At 39.5% G+C, this 25,756-nt stretch overlaps 1 protein-coding gene across 7 annotated transcripts in view; it reads left to right on the forward strand.

Moving 5' to 3' along the window:
• Nucleotides 1–25,756, forward strand: part of Usp40 (ubiquitin specific peptidase 40) — an 83,765-nt gene that overhangs the window by 30,495 nt on the left and 27,514 nt on the right. For all 7 annotated transcript variants that reach the window (XR_008721179.1, XR_008721180.1, XM_055616367.1 and 4 more), the window contains 9 exons: nt 2,692–2,992; nt 6,483–6,564; nt 8,133–8,304; nt 10,573–10,657; nt 11,888–11,958; nt 14,122–14,441; nt 17,164–17,287; nt 18,943–19,000; nt 25,147–25,200. Coding sequence is in view for 5 of the 7 variants with exons in the window: in XM_055616367.1 (XP_055472342.1) it covers nt 2,692–2,992; nt 6,483–6,564; nt 8,133–8,304; nt 10,573–10,657; nt 11,888–11,958; nt 14,122–14,441; nt 17,164–17,287; nt 18,943–19,000; nt 25,147–25,200 (1,267 nt within the window). In the remaining 2 variants the exon portion in view is untranslated. The remainder of the gene's footprint in view (nt 1–2,691; nt 2,993–6,482; nt 6,565–8,132; nt 8,305–10,572; nt 10,658–11,887; nt 11,959–14,121; nt 14,442–17,163; nt 17,288–18,942; nt 19,001–25,146; nt 25,201–25,756) is intronic.

Here is a 25,756-nt window from a genome sequence, read left to right on the forward strand (position 1 = left end):
TTTATTTATTTATTTATTTATTTATTTATTTATTTATTTATTTATTTAATGCATATTAGTGCTCTAAGAGGGCAGTAGAGGGTGTAGATGGTTGTGAGCCACCATGTGGTTGCTGGGAATTGAACTCAGGACCTCTGGAAGAGCAAACAGTGTGCTCTTAACCACTGAGCCATTTCTCCAGCCCCCGTCCTTAAATCTTATAGACCGCTATTTTTCTATTTTGCTTCTATTTTGTTTTCCATCCAAACTTTATTTTGTAGTAAGCAAGTAATTTTAATGACTGACATGAATTTTATTACTAATTATAGATGAACTAGCTATATCTGTCCAGCATAAGATGATAATACAGTCCCATCCTTTTCTCTTGCTACCATCTATGTCTCAATACTGCGTGTGATGTCTGTCCTGCTGCTCAAATTAATTTTACTTTTAACATTTAGGAGACTTTTAAGGAAATTAGGGAAAGTGTTTTATATATTCATCTTCTGGTTCACTGCTTTTTTTCTATCTGTCTGTGTTTATTTTTAGTATCCTTCCATGCAACCATTCTTAGGGTCCAGACTGTAGTGGAAAACATACTCAGACTTTATAAAAAAAAATCTCTATTCTGCCTTCAGTTTTTAGTGAAAATAGAAGTGAGAGAGAAAGGAACAGGAGTGAGTAGACAGTAGGGTTCCAGATTTTCATTTTTCTCTTATCCCTTTGCAAGAACTTCAGTAGTCTTTGAGGCTGAGATTAAACTTTTACATGCTCATAGACTGCCTGAGCTTCCAGATTATCTTCCACAGTGTAGAAGATTGGTATAAAATAGAAGGAGACTTGGTCATGTGATTACTCCTTTTCCTAACACTCTGGGTCTATAGTAAACCACTATCAAAAATACTTAAACTTTGTTACTGCCTTTGTTATTTTAAAAATTTTAGCGTACTAAGTAATAGGTTTTATCTTGAATTATTATGACCTGTTTGTTCTTACAGTTTGTTCTCATTAATTTTCCTCCTACATTACCTTCCCCATTGTTCCCTTCCCTTCCAGTAAGGTTTTCTTTCTTTCTCTAGTTAATCCCAACTTCCATCTCTGTTTCTCACTGTCTTTAAGATCTCTTGCTCCTTGCTCACAATCACGTATAAATACATATATAAATACATGCCTATATTAATACATCAGTATCTATAAATATATATGTTTAAATCTAGATCCCACATATGATAGGAAGCATATGGTAACTGTCTTCTAAGACCAGCTTATTTTGCTTCACGTAATGATTTCCAGTTATATTCATTTTCTTACAGATGTCATGATTTCATTTTTTCTTATGACTAAATAAAATGTTACTGTATTCATGTGCCATGTCTTCTCTTCCTCTGTTGACAAATTAGCTACACTGGTTCCCTTGGTTACTGTCGTGCAACAATAAACATGGATGTACAAGTCACTATAGTATTTTAGTTACCCCAGTATACACTCAAAGTTGGTACAGCTGAGTCATACAATAATTCTGTTTTTAGTTTTTGGGGGAAACATCAATACTGATTTCCTTAGTGGCAGCACATAGTTAGACCTCTTTCCCAGGATCCTCTCCAGCATTTGTCTTCATTTGTTTTCTTAATGACAGCCATTCTAACTGGGGTAAGATGGAATTGAAGTGGTTTCCATTTACATGTCCCTGATGACTAAGGAATGTTAATTACTTTTTAAAGCTTTTGTTTGTCATTCGTGTTTTTTCTTGTTCATTTCATTAGATCCTTTATTGACTAAGTGATGTTGGTGTTTTGGTATTTAATTTTTGCTCTGCTTTCTACATGCTCAATATTAATCCCCTGTCTCATGAGTAGTTGGCAAAGATTTTTTTTTTTTTAAGGTAGTTGTTCCTATGTTTTGTGGAAGCTTTTTAATTGAAAATACTTCAAGATACAGGTGTAGGCAAGAGTTTTCCAAGAACTCCAAGAATTGGCAAATGTGAATTGGTACAATAGACGGCTTTTAGTCCAGAAATTTTTGTTCTTTCCAGTCTTCTTTATTTAAGCACTTCTTCAAACAGCAGTAGTAGGGTATTATTTAAATCTTTTCCACATTGTAGTTTGTCATCTTTCTCTCTTGATAGAACTGTTTGCATATTTTAACAGAGTGCTCCAGTTGTGTTACAACCAGATGAGTTTTTCCCCCCTCAGAAGACTAGAAAAAAAAAAGAATGGTGAAGTTAAAACATCAAATCTCTCTCTCTCTCTCTCTCTCTCTCTCACACACACACACACACATACACACACATGCACACACGCACACACAATTTTTATTACAAAATTTTGGACACGGATGTAGCCCATGACAGCTCGGTCTCCAAGTGGATACCCTAGTAAGGGGAACAGGGACTGTCTCTGACATGAACTCAGTGGCTGGCTCTTTGATCACCTCCCCTGATTGGGGAGCAGCCTTACCAAGCCACAGAGGAAGACAATGCAGCCAGTCCTGATAGGCTAGGGTCAGAGTGAAGGGGAGGAGGACTTCCCCTATAAGTGGACTGGGGGATGGGGTATAAGAGGAAAAGAGGGAGGGTGGCTGGGATTGGGAGGGGAGGAAGGAGGGGCTATAGCCGGAATACAAAGTGAATAAACTGTAATTAATAAAAAAAAATTAAAAATTAAAAGAATTTTTTTGAGAAACCTAATCTTTGTTTTTGTTTGTTTTTAATAGTTCTTACAGCTCCATCCTCATGTGTTTCTGCTCAGCATAGATGAAAGTACAGTCAGTCTCCTGAGGAACCATTTAACCCAGGCCCCGTCTGATCTCCTAAGGAACCCTGAACAGATTCTACATATACCTACTTCAGAGACCGCGGGCTTAAATGACAACACCAGTTGCCCCCACTGGTTTGATATCAATGATTCCAAAGTCCAGCCAATTAAAGAGAAAGATATCACACAGCAGTTCCAGGGTAAAGAAAGTGCCTACATGCTGTTTTATCGGAAAGCCAAGTTGCTGCGACCCCCTGAAGGTATGGAAAGAGAAATGTTCAGATCTGTGTTGTTAATAACCTCAGCAGATAAGCATCACATGCTGCCTGAAGTCCTGTGTTTTGATGAGGTTTTTTTTTTTTTTTTTTTTGCCTGGGTGATTTTACGTATTTTAAAACTAATGGAAGTATACCGTGCCAAATAAAATGTATCAGCTTGTCATTTAAGTTTTTCTTACTTACATATTTCTTTATTTCAGCAGAAGCTCATACTTTATTTTTCAGTTTGTCATTTTGTGAGAAAATGTCTGACATTTTTTCTTCCCTTGCTCGTATTTACATTTTCCAAAATTGAACTATCTTGGGTGATGTATGTTGTTACTGTGGTGCCAAACCTGATTAGGCTTGCCTTTGTCATTCAGCCGTGTGTTGCCTTTGAGCTGTAAGTGGTCTTGGTCTTGTTTTCTTACCTTTGTTTTTATATTTCCATCTCTACTTTTTCCTCAAAGTATTATGTTCTTGAGCAATTAAAATATATTTGAAGCATGTTGTTAAACCTTCTGAGAGAGCTCCTATCTTATAAGTTAACAGTCTCAACCTTATCATAATAAAGAATATTTATAGTGGAAATATAATGAATAAGTCAGTAGGTTTATTTGATCCCTTGCCAAATTTCTCTCAAAAATAAAAAGCTGCTAAGTGTGTTGGTTTACACCTTTAATCCCAAGACTTGGGAGGCAGAGGCAGGCAGATCTCTCTGTAAATTCAAGGCCAGCCTGATTTTTTAGCAAATTTCAGGCTAACCAGGGTTATTGAGATCCTGTTTCCAAAAAAGGAAAAACCTTCTTAGATTAGAACAGCAGTAAGACAAAAATGTTCTGAGAAAATGGAACTAGTTTTTATAAAGAATAAAACAGTACCAGGCACGGTGGTACACACCTGTAATCCCAGCACTCAAGAGGCAGAAGTGGGCAGATCTCTGTGAGTTTGAGGTTATCCTAGGCTACAAAGTGAGTCCAGGACAGCCAAGGCCACAAAGAAAAACCCTGTCTCAACTCCCCCCTCCCCCAGCAAAAATAAAAGTTATTAATTTTCATGAGAATTAAAGAAAAAATAACTTTCTAGATCTTGAATACGCTTAACAACTGCTAACCAGAAACAGTTTGTCTTTAGAAGGAGGAAAAGAGATCCCAGCCTAGTGGCATAGACCTACAATCCTAGCTACTCAGGAAGTAAGGCAGGAGGATTACAGTTCACAGTCTAACTGGGCAATAGAATGATTTCAAAGCCAGCCTGGGCAGCCTAGTAACCCTGCAGCCTAGCGGGCTGTAAATTGAAGTGAGGCAAGAGAAAAGGAGGTCAGAGAAGTGGATGAATACTTAATTCTTAAAGGAATTTGTTGCCAACATGATTTTTATAATCATGAGTAGTTAGAAATCACCTTCCTATCTGTCTAAGCTAGGGTTTTAGTGCTGTGCAGAGACACCATAACCACAGTAACTTTCATAAAGGAAAACATTTAATTGGGACCGGCTTACAGTTCAGAGGTTTAGTCCGTTATTGTCGTAGTGGGAATGAATCATGGTGGATGCAAGCCAACGTGGTGCTGGAGAGTAGCTGAGAGTGCTACATCTAGATCACAGGCAGCAGGAAGAGAGAGCGACACTGCGTCTGGCTTGAACAATTGAAACCCCAAAGCCCACCCCAGTGACATATTTACTCCAAGAAAGCCACACCTGTGCCAACAAGGCAACACCTTCTAATATTGGCATTCCCTGTGACCAAGCCTTCAAATCCATGAGTCTTTTGTGGCCATTCTTCTTCAAACCACCAAAATATATAACAGAAAAAAAGTTAGTTAGGATCTGGAGAGATGGCAGAGTGGTTCAGAAAACTGGCTGCTCTTCAGAGGATCTGAAGAGATCCCCAGCACCCACATAATGGCTTTCAAGTGTCTGCAATTCCAGTTCCAGGGAGTCTAATACCCTCTTCTGGTCCCCAAGGGCACAAGAAACATCAGTTCTACAGAGACATTCATGCAGGCAGGCAAAAAGCTCATACACATTAAGTAATAATTTTTTTCAAATGAAAGAAAACATTAGACTTAATACTTTAATTAAGTACAGTACCGTGCAATCACATATTTAAGCCTGTGGGAATATGAAGTGAACAGTCAAGCTACCAGTTTGCCGACTGGAGAGATGGCTCAGAGGTTAAGAGCACTGGCTGCCCTTCCAAAGGTCATGAGTTCAGTTCCCAGCAACCACATGGTGGCTCATAACCATCTAAAATGAAATCTGGTGCCCTCTTCTGGCGTGCATGTGTACATGCAAACACATTGCATACTGATTTAAATAAATAAATCATTTAAAAAAAAGAATGTTTAGCAAAACTGTACATTAAAAATATGTGTGGGTGATGTCTTGGAAGTGAGGTAAGTAATGTACTTTGAAAATAATTTTCAGATTAGTCATGGTGACTCATACATATAACCCCAATACTTGGGAGGCTGAGGCAAGAAGATTGTGAGTTCAAGACCAACCCAACTTACATAGTCAGTTTTAGGCCAGGTTATAGTGAGACCCTGTCTCAAAACATCTAAATGAGGTAGTATGGTTCCTGGAATTTAAAAGGATGTATGTATTTTAAGTATATGAGAGTTTTGTCTTGTATGTGTGATATGGTGATATGTCCCTGGTGCCCTGAGAGGTCAGAAAAGGGCATTGGATTCCCTAGAACTTGACTTACAGGGCGTTGTTGCCCACCATGTGGGTGTTAGAAACCAAACCTGTGTCATCTGGAAGAGCAGCCAGTTAAGAGTGGGTCTTAACTGCGAAGCCACCGTCAGCCCTGATTTCTGAATTTCTACAGTAAAATTTAAATTTACTGTTAAAGTTAAATTTATAATTGGGACAAAAATAGTGGGTGTTCTTAAAAAATGCTTAAGGAGAGTTGAAACATTCAGGTTCTTCTAGATCAGTTTTTTAAAAAACTATTTCTCATTTATCTTTTTAGTTTGTTTTTTTTATTTTTTATTTGCTCATCTAGCAAAACTAAGATCAAGAGAAAAATCTGTTTTCACTGAGCTAGTCAGTGATAGTGCTCCTGGCTTCCAGCATAGGGCTGTGTGTGTGTGCACGTGCACGCCCTCTTACTTCCATGTGCACACACCTGCGTGCATTTATGTACACCAGGTGCATGCAGGTGTCTGAGGGCATCAGATACCCTAGAACTGGAATTACAGGCAGTTGTAAGCTGCCTGGTGTAATAACAACCAAACTCCAGTCCTATGGAAAAGCATCAAGCACACCTATCTTCTGAGCAATCTCTTCAGCCCCTCCATATTTGTTTGAGAGAATGGCTTCCAGTATGGCCCAGGCTGGCCTCCAACTAAAGATCCTTGTACCTTGGCCTTCCCAGTGCTGGGATTTCAGGTATGTATTACCACACCTGAGTTCAGGTTTTCATCCTGCCTCTTTAGCAGCACAATTTTGTTTAGTCAAAATAAATTAATGGACAGTTTTGTTCACAGCTCGAGCCAACCCAAGATACAGGGTTCCATATCATTTGCTGAAGGAAATGGATGCAGCTAACATTCAACTGCAAATGCAAAGGTATTTTGATTTACATTTGGTGTTTGGATAATGTTTCTGGAAAATACTGATCAGTTTGGGACTTAAGTATTCAATATGAAAGTTTACCAAAATATGTATACTTATCAGCTAGTTATAGTTAAATATATTATTTATCCATGCATAAGATTGAGTAGTAACATACAGTAACCATTGCTAAGTATGGATCAGAGCCTAGGAAATCTAGAGAAATTGACAATCATGCAGTTGTGCTACAAGAATTGTACTGTAGCCTGGCCAAATTATGCCCTTGAGTTTACAGGGAACTTGTTGATAAAACTGCCCCTCAGTTTTAAGTAGTTGTAAGAACTGACATACGGTGACAGAAGACTAGAGATAGGTTTACTCCAAACTGCCTTGTGACAGTTGGGGGGGGGGGTAGCAATGACAGGGATGGAGAGGTGGCTCAGTGGTTAAGAGCACTAGCTGCTATTCCAGAGGACCCAGGTTTACTTCCCAGTACCCACATCACAGTTCACAACTATCTGTAACTCCAGTTCTGGGGAAATCCTGTGTCATCTTCTGGCCTCCACAGGTACTGCATACACATGGCCATATAGATAGATAGATATGTATGTATGTATATATGTATGTGTATGTGCATAGATATAGGTATATATGCATAGATATGTACTTGTGTACATCTAGGCAAAATACCTAAAATAAAAATAAAGGTTTACAATAACTGAAGGCATGACTTAAGAACATGGCTAACCTTGGGCTCTAGAGCTGCTGTATTTGCTCTCCAGTGGTGTCAGCAGAGTGTTGGGGGAAGGAACAGGGGCAGATAATGTAGCAAGCTGAGTTTAGAAATTATAACACGGACTTGAAACTGGGCATGGAAATAGCAGGTCCAGTGAATGACACACCAAGATCAATGGAACTCTCAATAAAAATTAAAATATTAAAACATGTTAAATACACAAAACAGCCTGCATCAGTGACCTGGGTTGGCAGTTGCAACTTAAAAATTTAAAACAAAATGGCAAAAGCTAAAACTAAAGTCCTTAGTGTGGCCATTGAAAAACCTAGTGTTCCTGTTGACCAGCTTAGAATGCATCTGAAGTTCTGAGTCACAGTGACAGCCTCATTCTAGCCCAGCACTGGTCATCCTGCCTAGGGGAACCAGTTTGTAATCAGGCTTTAAGTCAGTGAAGTGCACCAGAGAGGAGCAGGGACCAGCCTGTCACTGGGGAGGATCTCTTTAACAGCTGTCAGTATCTTCTGGGAAAGTAAGTCTCAGGAGCCTGGTGGATGTCAAGATGATGTAGAAATTGGGAGTCCACCTCTGAATACATGAGCAGGTGTCCAGAATTTTTTCCATAGCTGTGACAGGATTGGAGATGATTAACATACAGTCTCCATGGAAACAATTTTCTCTTAGAATTCATGGTGCAGTTCCAGCTAAATGTGTGCTGAAAGCAGAAGAAAAAGGTGTTGACAACGTAGAATGGAGAACTTCTGTGTATGGTAAGGCAGGTATTTCTGGTTGGAGATAAAGAGTGTTACTAAAACAGTGTGTGTGTTTGTTTGTTTTTATGTCTCTAAAGGGCAGAATGTGACTCTGCAAACAATAATTTTGAATTGCATCTCCACCTGGGTCCTCATTACCATTTCTTCAATGGGGCTCTTCACCCTACAGTCTCTCAGACAGATAGTGTATGGGATTTGACTTTTGACAAAAGAAAAACTTTAGGAGATCTCCGTCAGGCAATATTTCAGGTAATACTTATTTTTCTCATAGCAAAAACATTAAGGTCCATTTCAGGCTGATTTTTTTTTTTCCATTTCATCTTATTCAAGTTACAATTTTTCCAAAGCTTCATAGGAAAATCCTACATCTGCCAGTGCATGAACCAAACTTTCTCTTACTTGGAAGCCAGGTTGTTGTTGTGTTTTCTGTTTGGTTGGTTGGATGGTTGATTTAATTTGTTAGTATCTTACTGTATTGCCCAAGCTAGACTTGAAACCACAGTCCTCCCACATCAGCTCCGTACATGCTGGCTGGGATCACCAGTTTGTGCCACCGCTGCTGATGTTTGTAAGTCTTCAGAAATGCTTTTCTGTGTATTTTCTCAGCAGCTTTTGAAGTGACTAATTGAGCCTGGTATATTTTAATTGGAAACAGGGGATGACAGAGTAAAGTTGTCTCTATTTTTGGAAAACAAATGAAAGAGAATTTCTTCTCAAAAGAAATAAGAGGAAATGTTGAACTATTACTTAAAACAAGAACCATTGAAAAATTAACTAGTTTTATATTCTGGTATAAGATCGCTTGACTACTTGTATTCATATTTGTTGTTCTGGTGTGACCATGCTAAGTAAGCTCTAAACAGATAATTTTGTTTAACATTTAGTTCTTGTTTCTAATGTTTTTGAGATGGTGTCACTCTATAGCTCATGCTGGTCTCAGATTCATAGTACTCCTCCTGCCTCAGCCTCTTGAGTGTTGGATTTACCAGATGTGATTTACCAGACAAGGATTTTCATCTAGTATTCATGTCCAGGCCATTTTTCTGCCTGTGTCAATCACAGGACAGTGGAGATGCTCCTTATTTTTACTTACAGTGCTTTCATAAACATCATTTCATTTGGTCCTTCAGCCTCATCAGGCTGAGCCAGCTTCATTCTGAAGACGAAATTATATCTTAAAACATCCAATGTTGCCAATGCACAGGCATCTAGTTGCTATGGTAGCACTAGGACCACAGTTCTGATCTCCCTCTCTTCTACCTGGTGTTCTGTCCCTTGCTCCACTTCCTCACCCCATACTACTTCCTGATGAAAAGTTTAGCAATGTAAACTCTTGCCAAGGTTGGTGGCACAGTCTATAATCTCTGCATTCTCAAGGTGCAGGCAGGAAGATCAGGCATTCAAGGTCAGCCTCCACTATGCAGTAAGTTTGCTCAAAAAAAGAAAAGGAAGAAGAAAATGTAAAGTTGGGGTTAAGGCTGCCTCAGAAATAATTTAAGTGAATTCTCTAAAAATTTGTATCTATCACCAAAAATATCAGCTTTTTCTTTTATTTTCTAAATAAAAACAAACCACTATCATTTTGCTTTAGTTAGTTTATATGTAGTACGTGCAGCTGTAGTAGCAGGCTCTCTAGAAGCCTGTATATGTTCATTTCTGAGTCTGTTCTGGCAGAGTTAAGCTCAGCAACTTGCTGCTCTGAGCCTGTGGAGGGTGTTTCAAGTGGAAAAGGCCCAATATGTCTCTTAAGTTTAGGCTCTATGCTGTCTAGTATGTCAGGCAAACATCTCTACAAACAGTTAACTTAGGCATAAGCCACTGTCGGGGAACTGGAAAATTGACTCAGTAAATGACTTACAAATATCTCATAAAGACAAATATCTTGTATTTTAAAGCAAAATATCTTAGAATGTTATAAAGACTAGAGGAGAAACATCACTCTGATATTATTTCTGTGAAGTTCCTGTAGACCTCAGGTTCAGATTTACAAACTTAGCAAACAGCTGTCCACCTAGTATATAGCAAATGCTATGCTTGTGTATGTGTGTGGTGCTGGGATAAAACTGAGCCTCATGCAAACTAGGCAAATATGCTGTACCACAGAACTATGCCTCAGCCCAAAATGCTACTTTTTAAATTAGAGTGTGGGGCTTTCCTTTCTTGCATCCCTGGAACATTCATGTGGGCCAGAGCCAGTGTCATTTTCCTAAGCAATGCCATAGCTATTCAGGGCAGAAATTCCTAGGCCAGCTTGCTGAGCAGTCAGCTTTCCAAGAAAAGCAGTCCTTACATAAGATTGTTTAGATGGCTTTTGGGGTCTTTCCTTACATATCAAAGTCTTCAGTCAGTGATGGATGCAGTCAACATCTTTGGGTTTGGGTAATTCATCAAATGATGTTTATTTCTAAAATGTTGGTGTTGGTTGGGGATGGGAGTATTCATTTGCTATTCTTACTGAGTCAGGAGTGCTATTCATATGTCACAGCTAATTGTTTTCTCACTCTTAATGTTCTTAAGCTGTTGGAACTTTGGGAAGGCGATATGGTTCTCAGCATTGCAAAGCGTGTGCCAGCAGGACTTCATGTGTACCATACTCTCGATGGTAAGATCAGTAAGGAACAAAACAACTCCTTCTGTGTGTATATCTTTGGGAATTTGTCCTGTCAGTCCTTCTCTGCCTTCTACCTTCATTTTTTTAAGATTACATTTATCTGTGTGGGAGGGTGTGGGATGGGAGGGAGAGGATGTATATACATGAATGCATGTATGTGGCCATGGAAGCACAGGAGCCTTTAGAAATCAGAATACAACTTGCAGGAATAGATTCTTGGCTTGCACAGTATTGGTCCCAGAATGGAACCTAGATCATCAGACTACAGCAAGTGTCTTCCCACTGAGCTATCTCACCAGCCCTTCTGTCTTTTGACCGCATAGATTAGGGTTACACCTGACCGCATTCTCAGGTGTTCTGTTTAGTTTTATTGTGTTTGTTTTTAGCTTTTAGTTTTCCCAGACAGGGTTTCTCTGTGTCACCTTGGCTGTCCTGGAATTCCCTCTGTAGACCAGGCTGGCCTTGAACTTGTAGAGATCCACCAGCCTTGGCTTCCCAAGTGGTGGAATTGAAGGTGTGTACCACCACCATCTGGCTTACATTGTCAGTTTTAAAGAAGCAGTCTATCCAGTATATATGTAAAATCTACTCAATATGGAATGTTTTATATATATATTTTTTTAAACTAAGGCACGTTCCTACCAAAACTTTAAAGTGCTTTAGGTTTAAAACATATATGTGTGTGTATATACAGTATATGTGTATATGTATGTGTGTGTGTGTGTGTATACATTACCACAAATGATTGTGCAAAATGGTTTAAAACCATTAGAATCTTATTTACATGGCTTTACTCTCTCAGCTTCAGATTTTCTAGCAGATAAAGACAAGTTGAGAGTTTCAAGGCACTTATTTCTCCAAAATAACAAACCAATGTTAAGAAGAGTAGTACAGTAACATACGTTTGGGACTCCACTCTGCCAAATGCTGTAACAGTTGACACCTACAGCAGTTCAGTGGTGATCTGGGTCGTTTGGAGTCTCCGCCTAATCTCAGGTGACATGGGCCTGACTGTCGACCTCTGTGTGCCTCCATGTCGCGCTGCTGTGCTCACAAAGCTGTATAATGGTTCATATTTTAAAAAATATATAAAATAGTTACTGCTTTTATGATTTTCTTTAGTAAGTGCCTTTTCAAATGTATATTGGGGAGTTGTGGCTCTCTTTAGCTTAGCTGCATTTGGTGGTCATGGGGAGTGAATTGAATATCTTATGTTTCTAGGAGATGAACTGACACTGTGTGAAGCTGAAATTGCTGATGGGGAAGACATCTTTGTATGGAACGGGGTAGAGGTAAGAAATATGGCTGAAGAAATATTCATAATTGAAAGTGTTCTACAATTCTACTGCAAGGCTGGGAATGAGCCCAGTTGATAGAGTGTTTGCCTAAAATACACAAAGCCCTAGGCCCAGACACGTCACCAGTACTACATAAAACTAAGTATAATGGTGGCACACACTTGTAACCTCAGCACTCAGAAAGTAGAGGCAAGATCAAAGTTCACGGTCATCCTCAGCAACCTATCAAGTTCAAGGACAACTGTTGTGGGTTATTAATATTTAATATTGATTTATCTTTTATTTAAAGTGGTTATTCCTAAACCAGCTGTACACCCAAATCACCACACAAGATAACTAGGATTTATTTAATTAACCTAGAGCACAATGCTGAGCAATAATTACTCCATCCTAAACCTCCAAGCCTGCAGTTTCCTCCCATTCAGATTTCCCACATTATACTTGCTTTTAGTTGTATCTCAGGTCTGCTTCATCTCCCTCATGGTTCCAAGTCCTCTCCTGCTGGTCTCTCTTGCGGCTCTTCCCACTCACTTCTTTCTCCTCCCCTCTGGACCAGGATGTCCCACCCTATTCTCTCCATTGCTCAGCATTGGCTGATTGTTTTATTGACAATACAGACAACAAGTGGTAGCATGCAAACTTGAGACCGGTGATGCTTAGAATAAACATAACAATGCAATGTCCAGATTGAAACCAGATAGTAGGGTATCTGGCAGTGAACAAGGGTAAGTTGTATACATTCCACAAGAACATTTTACCAACAGACAACCGAGGCAACATGAGACTATGTCTCAGTACAAAAAATAACAAACACCACCACCAACAAAAAGTCATTGTAATGAAATTTTATTCAGCATGCAGTTAGACATTAAGAAAATGCTGGAATGAACTGAGAATAGTGATGTACATGTGATTCAGGGAGCCTGAAGTAGAAGAGCCACTGAAGCTGGGCAACCTGGACTGCATAGCAAGTTCAGGCTAGTCTGAGATATGCAGTGAAGAAGAAACTGTCTCAGAAACCCAAAGGAGGTGCAAGCAGAGAAGGGGAAGGAAAAGAAAAAGGGAAGATAGGATACTGCTGGAATGTTCAGTACCTTGAGGTCCAGTCAATGGTAGTTGTTAGATGATTAAAGAAATATTTTGATATTTTCATAGGTAAAGTGCTTGAGGACCTGAGTTAGATTCCTGAACCCATGTTAAAAAAAAAAAAGTCAGGTATGGTGACATGCTTTTGTAATAGCACTGCAGAGACTGTGCTATTACTGGGGCCACTGGCCAGCCAGATTATTTTAGCCTGCTTGGTGGGTTCTGCTTGAGGGTTCTGCCTCAAAAAAAAAAAAAAGAAAAGAAAAAAATGAAGTACACCCATGATCTTGGGTGCCATCTTAGCTGTACACACACATGCATGCACCTGTATGCACAAATGCACACGGTCAAAATTAACTTCATAAGCACCTCCATTTTACCAGACTGTGCGCCACATGCTGGATGCAGGGGCAAGTTAGTCAGCAGCTTCTTGTGCAAATAACTGCACCATAGGCTATAGGGTGTGTGACATCTGCGGGAATGAGGAGGACTGGAGAGGTAGGGGTAACAGGAGTGAATGCTATCTCAGAAAGGAGGGATGAGCATCTCAGCTGCCCTGTGGCCGGTCTTTGGTCCTTTGGGTTTCCAGAGGCTCATTGCCACCATTTAACACTCCCTGAATATCTACATTAAAGTCAGAAAAGGTAGATAAGAGACATTTTTCAACATAAAATCTAAAGTTGTTCTTTCACTGCTTAAAGGGCAATGTGAAGAACTTGGGGAAAATGTGGGTTGTACTATAAGAATAGGCTTTTGCTGTAGGGTTTTTTGTTTTTTTTTGTTGCTGTTGTTGTTGTTGCTGCTGCTGTTGTTTTCTTTTTTTTTAAGATTTATTTTTTTTTTATTATTTATACAATACTCTGCTTGCATGTACACCCGAATTCCAAAGAGGGTACCAGATCTCATTACAGATGGTTCTGCTCCACCATGTGGTTGCTAGGACTTGAACTGAGGACCTTTGGAAGAGCAGCCAGTGCTCTTAACCTCTGAGCCATCTCTCCAGCCCCACTGTTGTTGTTTTCAAGTTGGCAAATATAAACTTCACTAGTGGTTATGTGGATGTTGTTGCAGGTTGGTGGAGTCCAGATCCAGACTGGTTCTGATTGTGAGCCTGTGCTTTTACACATTCTTCATCTGGAAATGAGTGGTGACAGCTCAAAATGTGAGCAGTTGGTGGAGTCGGCACATGTCTTTCCAGCTAATGCAGAAGTGGGCAGTGTGTTCACAGCCTTGGCCATCCCAGTAGGCGTCATCCTCATGAACAGTGTGGAGTCTGCAGATGAAGAATACTGGACCGCTATTCCCAAGGAAGACATGAAGACAACATTGAGAGAACAAGGTCTCAGAAATGGAAGCTTAATTTTGGTTCAGGATTCAGAAAGTGATAACAGGTAACTCATTAAAGAGAGAAACAAGGAGAGCTTTCAAAGTAATTTAATTACAGAACTACCCATTAGAACTCAAGAGCTTTATTTTAATTAATTAATTAAATGTTCTTTTATTCTGGCCATTGAGTTTTAAAGACTGTATTTTATTGATGTTTATACTTTAAGAATTAATATGTGGGAACTGGAGAGATGGCTCAGAGGTTAAGAGCACTGGCTGCTCTTCCAGAGGTCCTGAGTTCAATTCCCAGCAACCACATGGTAACTCACAACCATCTATAGTAAGATCTGGTGCCCTCTTCTGGCATGCAGGCACACACGCAGGCAGAACACTTTATACATAATAAATAAATCTTTTTAAAAAATAATAAAACATGCAACATTTTAAAAAAGTAATGTGTGTGTGTGTGTGTGTGTGTGTGTGTGTGTGTGTGTGCGCGTGTGCGCGCGTGTGTGCACTCCTGCTCATGTGCACGCACATGCGTATGCTTGCACGCACATTTAAAAGTCAAAGGACAATGCTGTGGAGATGGTACCTCCTTCCACCTGGTTCCAGGGATCAAACTCAGGTTGTCAGGCTTGTGTCATAAATACCTTTATCCACACCTGCTATACCATCTCCTGCTGTTTACTTTTGAGATAAAATCTTGTGTAATCCAGACTGAAGCTGACCTTGAACTCCTGATCCACCTGCCTCCACATCAAAAGTGCTATTGCATCAGGCCTAACTCCTAAATACTGTACAAAGGATTGCATAACTTAAAAAAAAAAACTGTTATAAATATGTCTTTGACTAGTAGATATAAGACAAAGTTCTATCGGGTGAATTCTGATTAAGTGATAAAACTAAAAGCCCATTTTCAGAAGGAAAAACTGATTGAGAGGACAATTCAGACTTTTCTTGTGATCTTCACTATGACTTGGGAGGCACCCAGCCTTCCCAAAAGGACAGTTGCCCAAAAAAATCCTGTAGCCATATTTGAAACGCTAAACTCTGAAGCACTGTACCTTCTTGCTCCTCTGTCTGTGTCAGTGCATTTTTGTAGCCTGTGTGAGGTGCTGAGAAGCAGATCTCTTTGGGCTTTTGTGGTCCATTTATTTCTGTTACCTCTCAGGAGAGATATTCTGCAATGTATAAGAGTGAATCATGTGCTCTTGTTTGAACCCCATACCTGCACACATAAGGTCCAGTGCTTCACCAGCTGAGCCATCTGAGGGTTCTTCATGTGCTCTTTTTTGTACACAGTCTACATTTAGTAGGACTTGGGAAATGAAGAAAGAACAATGGTGATCTTGGCCCTCTATTGGGATGCAGTTTTGGTCACTATTAGTGTCTGGTGGTTTTCCTTTTCTTCTAGATTGAAATCATTGTTTAGAAGATTTTTGTCTTTTTAAGCGTACTAATGATTATCTTTTTGATAAAGAGGTATGTCCTGCTTATCCCACATATGTTTGTAGACTTCGTGAACCTCCTTTTGAAGATTTCCGTATTTAAAATATAAAATCCCAATTGTTTGATTTTACCAATGAAGACTCAGGAGCCAGATGCTGGGGTGAAAACATTCTAGCTCAGAGAGGCAGAGAAAGCACCTAGCTGACCTTCCTACTAAGCTGACTTCTCAGAAGGAAATATTCTTTTTTATTCTCCACACTGTCTTATATACCCTTCAACTCAATCTTTGTTATACCTTCTGAGGTGGAGTATCAGGTTACAATAACTGAAGTAAAGAGTACAATTATGTTTGGGTGATAAGATAGCGTGGCCAAGGCAACTTATAAAAGAGTATTTAATTTGAGGCTCCTGTTTCCAGAGAGTCCATGACCATCACAGCAGGGAGCATGGCAGCAGCTGAGAGTTTACAACCATAATTATCCATAAGTAGGAGGCAGAAACAGAGAGAGGAGTGGGATTGTTGAGGGAGAGAGGGAGAAAGACTAGGCATGGTGTGGGCTTTTATAATCTCAAACCTGTCCCCAGTGACACACCCCTTCTAACAAGAATATACTTCCTAATCCTTCCCAAACATTTCTGCCAGTTGGAGACCAGGTGTCAAATCTCTGCACTCCCTAAAAGGGTTTTTGATAGCCCCCCCTTTTTTTTTCAGCCCATAAGGAAGATTTTGTTAGGATAAAATACTTTACTGCCAGTTGCTGACATAATAAACAAAACTCTTCAATGAAATACAAATATATGATGTGTATGACTGCATTTGTATAGTACTTTTGTGCACTGTCAGTCTGCACATGTGTATACAGCTGCCCTTCTGTTAACTAAAACTTAGATCACAATGGGCAGGCCTTGATAGTCTTCTAAAGCTACCCTAGGGATTCCTGTGCAGGCAGATACGAGCTGTCCATTCCTTTAGAGAAGTGACCCTTGAATCTGGGTGGAGTGGTACATCTCTGTCTTCCCAGCACTTGGAGGTTTAGGACAGCCTTGGCTACATGGTGAATGGTGAGTTGAAGACCAGCCTGGGCTTATATCCTTATCTCAAAAAAAAAAAAAAAAAAAAAAAAAAATCCCCTTGAAAACAGGCACAAATCATTTACCTTGGGATCTCGAGCCATGAAAACCAGCTCCATGGACTGCTACCTCATATAACCCTAAAAAGGTAACATGTGGCAGTTTCAAGTCCTCTTCCTTAGTTACTTTAGAGGAAAGTGATATGCAAGGAAAAGTGTCTTGTGAGGACTCACTGTCTCAATGTCTTTTCTTATTTACTTACAGTCTGTTGCCCAAACAAGGGAGATGGACCAACAGTGTGAATGAGCTCAACTGGCTCCAAGTGAAAAATTTCTGCCAGTTAGAATCTGAAGAGAAGCAGGTTCAGATAGCCGTGACTATGCACACAGTGAGTAGATGGCCATTAGCCTGGCTGGCAGTGTCCAGTGACAGAATTTTTATTTATGAAACAGAGGCAATCTTTCAGAACAACTGTGTCAATAGATGTCTAAAGTCTTATTACCTTTATAACTGCTTATTTACTTAATTCAGCCAGTGGCCTGTTTCAAAGCAGCATATGCTCTTCTTTTAAGCTTCTAAGCCTAGAAGCCTAGAACTAGAATGTGGGACTCACCTGGATGGCTCTTGGAGTCCTCTGGATTTGATAAGCATGAAGAGCTATTGCCAAGGATCTTCTCTGCATCTTTTTAAAGCACATGTGTTTATTTGTTATTTTGGCTTTTTGTGTTGCCAACTTTTTGTTTTTATCCTAAATCATTCTTTATATAATACACTGTGCCCATGTAAAACCAACTGCCCTTAAAAGGTATTCTTCCAGCTCCTTTTGAAGACTGTGGTTCTGATTTTGTTAAAGATAATTTCAGGTAACTTTTTTGTTTGTTTGTTTGTTTGTTTGTTTGGGGAGGGTGACATTTGAATCAAGGTCTCTCTATGTAGTCCTGACTGTCCTGTAACTCCCTATATAGATCAGGCTGGCCTCAAACTCAGAGATCCCTGCATCTGTCTCCTGAGTTCTGGGATTAAAAAAAAAGCATATGCCACCACACCCAGCTAAGAAACATCTTATTTTACTTGTTTTTTATTATTATTATTATTATTATTATTATTATTTTGTATAGCAAAGTAAAAGAAACTAAGATGTTTTCTTTTATATCCTTTCATAATTTCTTTAATTTTTTTCTTTACAGTTTTTATCTGTGGGACAGGCATGCATGTGAAGGTCAGAGAACAACCTGGGAGTTGCTTCTCTTCCTCCACTATGCAGGTTCCAAGGATCAAACTCAGATCATTAGGCTTGGCAGCAGACGCTATCCCTCGAGAGCCATCTTACTAGTCCTTGGCATTATAATATCTTAAGGAGCATTATATTTGTTGGTATTCTTAGAAGGATAGTCTAAAATCAGTGCACACTAGTACCTGATCATGAGCAGAAAGTGTCCTTTGTCACTTGAGTCTGCTGCTGTTTGACACCATGTGGTAGGGGATCAAGTACATGATTTCTGAAATCACTTACCTCCGACTTTTACCAGTATTTAATGCCCTAAAGGATATTGACCTAAAGTAGGCTAAAAAGAGAAAGAATCTAAAAAGTCATTTAAGTGGAAGCCATAGTCATTTTGGATTGCTGTTACGTATTTTTGTACTCTCTTCCGGGTACCCAGATCCATTGTCCCCATTGTAAGGTATGGGCCTCTCCACTGTTCTTCATCCTTGACTCTTATCAGGTGAGTGGTTGTCAGTTTATTGGTTTCCAGCGAGAACTATTTCATCATTTTCTGTGATACCCTTTGTCCCAGTTAACATCAGTTTGGTAAAAACTTAACTATTAAAATCTATTCTCAGCTTTTGCTTTCAATCTTAATTGAATAATGTCAGGGATGTCTAAAGATCTCTGTAGGCAAAACAAATGTCAGGGAATATCTCAAATGAGCTCCGTACACACTATAATCACGATATAGTGACTATCCATTTACACGATAATCTTCATTTTCATCTTCATCCATTCAACTGATACACAGTCATTAGTTTATTTCTCTATTTTAGGTGGTGTTTGATATTCGAATTAAAGCCATAAAGGAATTAAAATTAATGAAGGAACTAGGTAATCATTTCCATTTGCTTTTTGGTTTTTAGTTTAATTTTTTATTAAAAAATGTGGAAGAGTACAAAAAATAATTTAAGGAAATCTCTCATACCTACCACCCAAAATGGACAAATGTTAATATTTTTCATGTGTATATTTTTATTTGAAACCTATAAAGAGTTCTCTGTGTTCTCCTCAAACCTTGCCCTCCTTTCTCCCCAAGACAATGAGATATCTGACTCAAGAGTACTCACAATGTACTATACATTGTATCCTTAAGTCTATTTATATGTTTATTATCAAATCCACTCATCTTGAGTGTGGAATTTAGTGACAGTTACGAATGTATGCTGTAGAACATCGTAGTCCAGTTTAAGAATATACCTATTGCTCCAGAAACATCCTTGGGCCTCTGTCAGCTCGTTTTCTGGACATTTCATTTAAATGTAGCCACAGTGCTTTTTATGTTTTTTATGTAGATTTTTATGTCGTCTTCTTGCTTAGCACACTAGTCTTTGAAGTCTCTCCATTATTGAGAACTTTCCAGTAGTTTATTCTCTTTTAGTGCTGACTGCCATTCAGTTGTAAAAATGTTCATATCTCATTAGCTTTTTGGAATAATGCTGCTGTGCACACTTGGACACGAATCATCATGTGGGCATATGCATTCAGGCTTACAACATTATAATACTGGGTCACCTGGCAAATTTCTCTTTAGTTCATTAAAAACTACCATATGGTTTCCAAAGTGGCTGAAGCATTTACCATCTCATTAGTAGTAGTGTGTCATGGCTGCATTTTCTCCAAGTCCTTGTTAATGTTTGTGATTGTCCCTTTTCATTGTCATTTTAGTGAATATAATGGTATCTAATTAAATGCAAGAACTCAACATTAATATGCAGGAATTCATTGAACTTGTGTCTGTCAGCAGAAACGAAATGGACATGAAAACTATTTATTTGTGTTTTTGGTTTTTTTTTTTTTTGGATGGGTCTCATTATATAGCTCAGGCCAACCTGGAACTCAGAATCTTCCTGCCTCAGCCTCCTATGTGCTTGCCCTGATATGTTTACTAAATAATAATAATAATTCATTATCAACGATGTATTTGTAAAAATGTATATGGGGTCTATACATTGAAAACTAGAAAACATACAGAAAGAAATTAAAAACAACACATGATTTTTCAAGACAGGGCTTCCCTGTGTAATATCCCTTGCTGTCCTTGACTTACTTTGTAGACCAGGCTGGTCAACCAAAAAAAAAAAAAAAAAAAAAAAAAAACATGAGTAAAGGGAACAGTATGCCATGTTCACAAATCAGAAAACACAGCATTGTTAAGAGCTTATCTCCCTAGATTCAGGGCATGCACAGTCAAGGTCATTAGTTTTCTTTTTCAGAAGGTGATGCCATTCTAAAATGAGTATGGAAAAACAAAGAATTCAAAGTAACCAGGTGTGGTTAGTCTCAGTACCCTGGAGGCAGAGGCAAGTGGATCTCTCTGAAGTACATGATCAGCCTGGTCTACATAAAGCAAGTTCCAAGCCAGTCAAGGCTACATAGTGCAGCCTTGTCTCAGAAACAACAACAAAAGCCCTACAGTAGCCACAACTGCTTTGCAAGAATGCTGCAGTGTGTGGCTTCAAGGCTCGCTCTTCGCCAGTCTGTTGGCATATGTATGTGTGCAACCACTTTGTGCCATGTACAGTAGACAAAGACTAGTTTTTGCACCTTTAACCAGGGTTTCAAGAAGAAGAATAAGCAAGTGTACTATAGACAGCTGTGAGTCATTTGGCTTCCATATGTGCAAAAACTGAACTTCTCCTTTACCCTCCATCTTTTAAAATATTAACATAAAATACAGTATAGAACTAAACGCTAAAATTAAAAAGAATAACATTTCTTGAAGATAGCATACAAGAAAATTTCTATGGCTTTACTATATGGAAAAGATTATTTTTGAGCAGGTTGCATTTATGTATTTAGGAATATATGTATGCATATAACATTCAATAAAAATAGAGACTGCTTTTGAAAGAGAGCAAGGAGGATTTTTATAAGCACACTCAAACCATAAAAAATATAGCCAGGCATGGTGGCACACGCCTGTAATCCCAGCACTCTGGGAGGCAGAGACAGGTGGATCTCTGTGAGTTGGAGGCCAGCCTGTTCTACAAAGTTAGTCCAGGACAGCCAAGGCCACACAGAGAAACCCTGTCTCGAAAAACCAAAAAAAAAAAAAAAAAAAAAAAGAGAGAGAGAGAGAGAGAGAGAGGAAAAGAAAGAAAGGTAGGTAGGTAGAGAGAGAGATAGATCAGTTATCCAAAGTAGCCATGACAAGGTTTCTTCAAAGGACATTTGAAAAAGCAAGCTATGAACTAGGAGAAAAACTAAGAAAACACACATTTAGATTTGAATATAGAATTCTAGAATTCACAAAAAGTACTTGTAATCCAGTCGGCCCAAATTGGGAAACGTGCCTATGAGGGAAGAATAGTGTCAGTAGCCACTAGAGGTAAGTCATGGCACCTCTGTCACATAGGTAACAGCAATCCCAGTAAAACCAAGTGTGGAGCTCCTGTGTGCAGTGAGTGTGGAAAGTGCTGTATTCTCTCTGGAATACTTAGGATTGGTTTTGTTTGCTTGCTTTTAATTGTTTTTCATAAACAAGTTGGTTCGTTTTTTTGTTTTTGTTTTTCTTTTGTTTTTGTCTTGTTTTTTGTGGTTTTGTTTTATTTTGGTTTTTGAGGCAGGATTTTTCTGTGTAGCTGTCCTGGACTTGCTTTGTAGAACAGGCTGGCCTCGAACTCACAGCAACCCACCTGCCTCTGCCTCCCTGAGTGCTAGGATTAAGTTTTCTTGTTTGTTTGTTTTGTATGTCTTATAAATTAAAACATTTACTTACCAGTTCTATTTCTAGATATTTACTGGAGAAAAGATAAAAATATACCCTTATAAAAATTAAGTATTCAGAATTCAGAGCTGGAAAAAATCTGCAAACAAGTGAATGGATAAGCACACTGCTGCAGCCAGTCAGTAGTCTCTGTTGTCTGCAGAGCAGCACTCACCACAGCAGGAATGAGTCTCAGCAGCCATATGCCAAATGAAAGAAAGTAGACACAAACAGTGTGAACCATATGTTTCTACACAGGAGGTATTTTAGAAAACTAGTTTATGCCACAGAAAGCAGGTGAGGGTCAGGATATAGGGGGTTGACTGTGGAGTAGAGTGGGGGAAATTCGAGTTTTAGAAAAATAGTTTATGCCACAGAAAACAGGTGAAGGTCAGGGTGGAGGGGGTTTACTGCAGAGTAGAGTGGGGGAAATTTGAGGGTGATATAGTTAGTGTGTATGAGTGCTTATCAAGCTCTTCAAGTTGTACTCTTAGGACTGGATGATACTGGGTGCTGGAGAGATGTCTCAGTGGTTAAGAGCATGGTCTGCTCTTCCAAAGGATCTGGGTTCAATTCCCAGCACCCACATGGCAGCTCACAACTGTCTGTAACTCCAGTTCTAAGGGATCTGACACCCTCACTCCAATGTGCAGAAATAAAATTTAAAAATAACAACTGGATGATATTACTGTAAGTAAAAATACATCATTACCAGCCAGGCTCAGTGGTGCGCACCTGTAACCCAAGCACCCAGAAGCAGGATGATCTCTGTGAGTTCGAGGCCAGCCTCATCTACAAAGTCAGCCCACGATAACCAAGGCTACACAGAGAAACCCTGTCTCGAAAAAAGAAAATACATCAGTAAAATTTATTGGCTCAATACTGTGCCCAATAACTGATTTCCTCATCCTGATGCTTTTTCTTCTCCCCAACCATGTCTCATGCAGCAAGGGATCCTCTCTACTACATGAGCTAGATTCTGCCCTCTATCAAAGCCCTCTTTCTGCTTTTTCACTACTCCTACACTAACTCCTAACCCTAGACTGCGGGGCCTTTTTCAGGATCTGCCTGTCTATGACTTCATTGCCACCATTCTGCTTACAGCAAACTGTGCAGGCTGCCTTTGGGAGTGCCTTACACAGCTCTCATCTACCTGGAGACTCACCATATTCTGACCTCTGGACTTCCTTGCCTTTGCACTTCGATGTCCTCACTTGAGCTGTTTATTTGTTCTTCAACTAAATATTCTCTTTTATTTCTGACCATGAAGTCTTAGTCTTTCAGCTTTGCTCATAGCACCCTGTATTTTTTATTTGTGCCATTACCATTCACTTCTCTTATTAGATGATGCTATATGAGGGCAAAGTCCATGGCTGTCACGCATACCTCTGTACCATAGCTTCTAGGCCAGTGCCTTGGCACAGAACATGCAGAAAGTGCTTGTTGATTGAAAATAAAAGTTATTTTGCTTTGTTTGCTTGTCTGTGGCTGATGTGAGGAGTTGTCTTGCTATGTTGTATTGCCTCAACTTTGAACTTCTGGGCTTGAACAACCCTCTTGCACTAGGCCAGGTCACTTGGACTACATGCGTGAAGTACCATACCCAGCTGAGACTGAAAAAAATAATTTTTAAAGCACTGTATTTAAAACCTACCTTTTAAATAGGGAAGTACTTCTATCTACTTCTTTAACAAAAAATTTGTATTTAAAATGTATATCCGCTTCATAACAACATAGTACACAAGACAGAACTCAGGAATCTCGGGAAGAAAGTCTACTCCACTCTAATAAAGTTAGACCATTTTAAGCCTGTGCCATTCTTGCCCATTCAAAAGTCTGGACACGCCTTCCTTCCAAGTTCACACTTTGCGTTAGAAGACTTCTGTTTGGACTGAAAACTTAGTGAGCTTCTTTCCCAGGATCGAGGTATCCTCACAGGCACCTACTGGCCCCACGCATTTGCTCAGTGTGCTTGAGATGCAGGTGGTCTGCTCTACACACTTGCACTTGCTTGAATTTCAGTTAAACAGTTCAGGCTTCAGTGAGGATTCAGCTAAAGCCTATCCATAGTCACTAGCTCTGCAGTCACAGACAGACCAGTCACTTCCCTTCTTCAAGTCCAATAGGAACTGGCTAATACATGTCTCATGCATTTCTGAAAACAGACAGTCAAGTGTCCTTCTGCTACCTCTTCTCCCAGCCATAAGCCTACCTGACATTGTACATGAATGGATCATGAAAGAGAGCAGCCTAAGAAACAAGTCATTGTATAGAAGCAGCCACTGTCTACAGGAATGTTGACATAGCTGTCACTCAAGAGGCTCCAGATATGCAACTGAGGAACTTGCTGAAGGCAAACTTAGTGACCTAAGTGACCTTAGTGACACATGGTAGTTGTGACAAAATACAAAATATCGTAGGGGAAATGATGCTAGAGAAAGACTTCATTCACACTGAAGGAGCTCTCAGGGATTTTTCCCAATATTAAATCTCTTGGGAGCTAGCTGAACTCAACTCAGAAGTAGAGCACTTGCTGAGGGGCAGGAAAGTTCTTCATAGCACACTGCCTGCTGAGCCGTGAGGGGAAGACAGCCCTGTCTGCACTCAACTGTTCTCTGGCTCTTGTTTTAGAGACAAGATATAGCTGTTTAGCCCTTGCTGGCCTGGAATTCACTATGTAGACTAGGCTGGCTTCAGATTTTCAGCAACCCTCTTGCCTCTTTCTCTTAAATGCTTGTGGTAGGGGTACATACCACCCCGCTTTTGATCAGTGTTTTACAAGAAAGAAATGTTCATTGCTGTTTCTAGTGTTTAAATGCATGTGTAAGTATTCATTTCACTTTTCCTGATGCATGTATAACCTTAAATTTTTTTTAATGTTTTGAGGAAAAACATGCAAAAGTCATTGGCTAGTTGTAATTTTTCTACTGAACCATTCCAGCTATTTGTATCTTACATGACTGCAAAGTGAAGGTTATCCACATTTGAGGGTTTGGTTTGGTTTTTGTTTGTTGAGGTGTTCTGTTTTGGTTTGGTTTTGAAACAGCAGCTCATTGTGTAACTGAAGCTAGCCTTGAATGCATGACTTTTCTTGCTTGGCCTCCAGAGTGAGCACTGAGATTGCAGACACAACACAGAAACACTGTGCTTGTCTGGAGTTTTGCTTTTGGGGGTATGGGAGTTAGACTGTTGTAGTTCCTGTAATTGACATAGTAGAACATTGCTTTAGAGTTCTTTGCTTAGTAGTTAATCGCCTTCTTTTCATTCACAGCTGAGAACAGCTGTTTGAGACCCATTGATAGAAACGGGAAACTTCTTTGTCCAGGTAAATCTTGACAGTTTTCAAAGACCAGGAGGTTTTCATTAAGAATGCTTGTACAGTAAATAATGATTTCTATATCTCACATTCCTAAGTTACCTTTGGGAACTGACTTCTGGACCTATTTCCATCCAGGTATCTGATTTATTACAGAAGACTTTACACCATTTCTGTTTTCTTAAGTAAAAACTTCCTGATACCCCAGTCCTTGTTTTAGTCATGTGTAGTGTAAGGATCTTTGTAGCTTGACTTCTAAGTCTCTCTGCTTGTTCATTCCATTGTGATACCAGTTATGAGTGGACTCTTTGTTTCTCGCTTTTCTGACCCTTCTTGTCACCCAACCCGATGCAGTCCTAGATGAGTCTACTGACAGAAGTTACTCACTGCCACAACGTTAAGTGTGGATGAAACAAGTCTATCATGCAGATTTACCAGTGCATAATAACATGTAAGGTTGAACCATGCTTCTCAGCACAAGATAATGAGAGAGTGTGCTGTAGTCAGTACAAGATAATGAGAGTGCTGTAGGATGTGGGAGTTAAACACAACCACGCACGCGTGC

Source organism: Psammomys obesus, unplaced genomic scaffold, assembly GCF_907164565.1.
Source record: "Psammomys obesus unplaced genomic scaffold, mPsaObe1.curated_primary_1811, whole genome shotgun sequence".
Taxonomy (NCBI): Eukaryota; Metazoa; Chordata; class Mammalia; order Rodentia; family Muridae; genus Psammomys; species Psammomys obesus.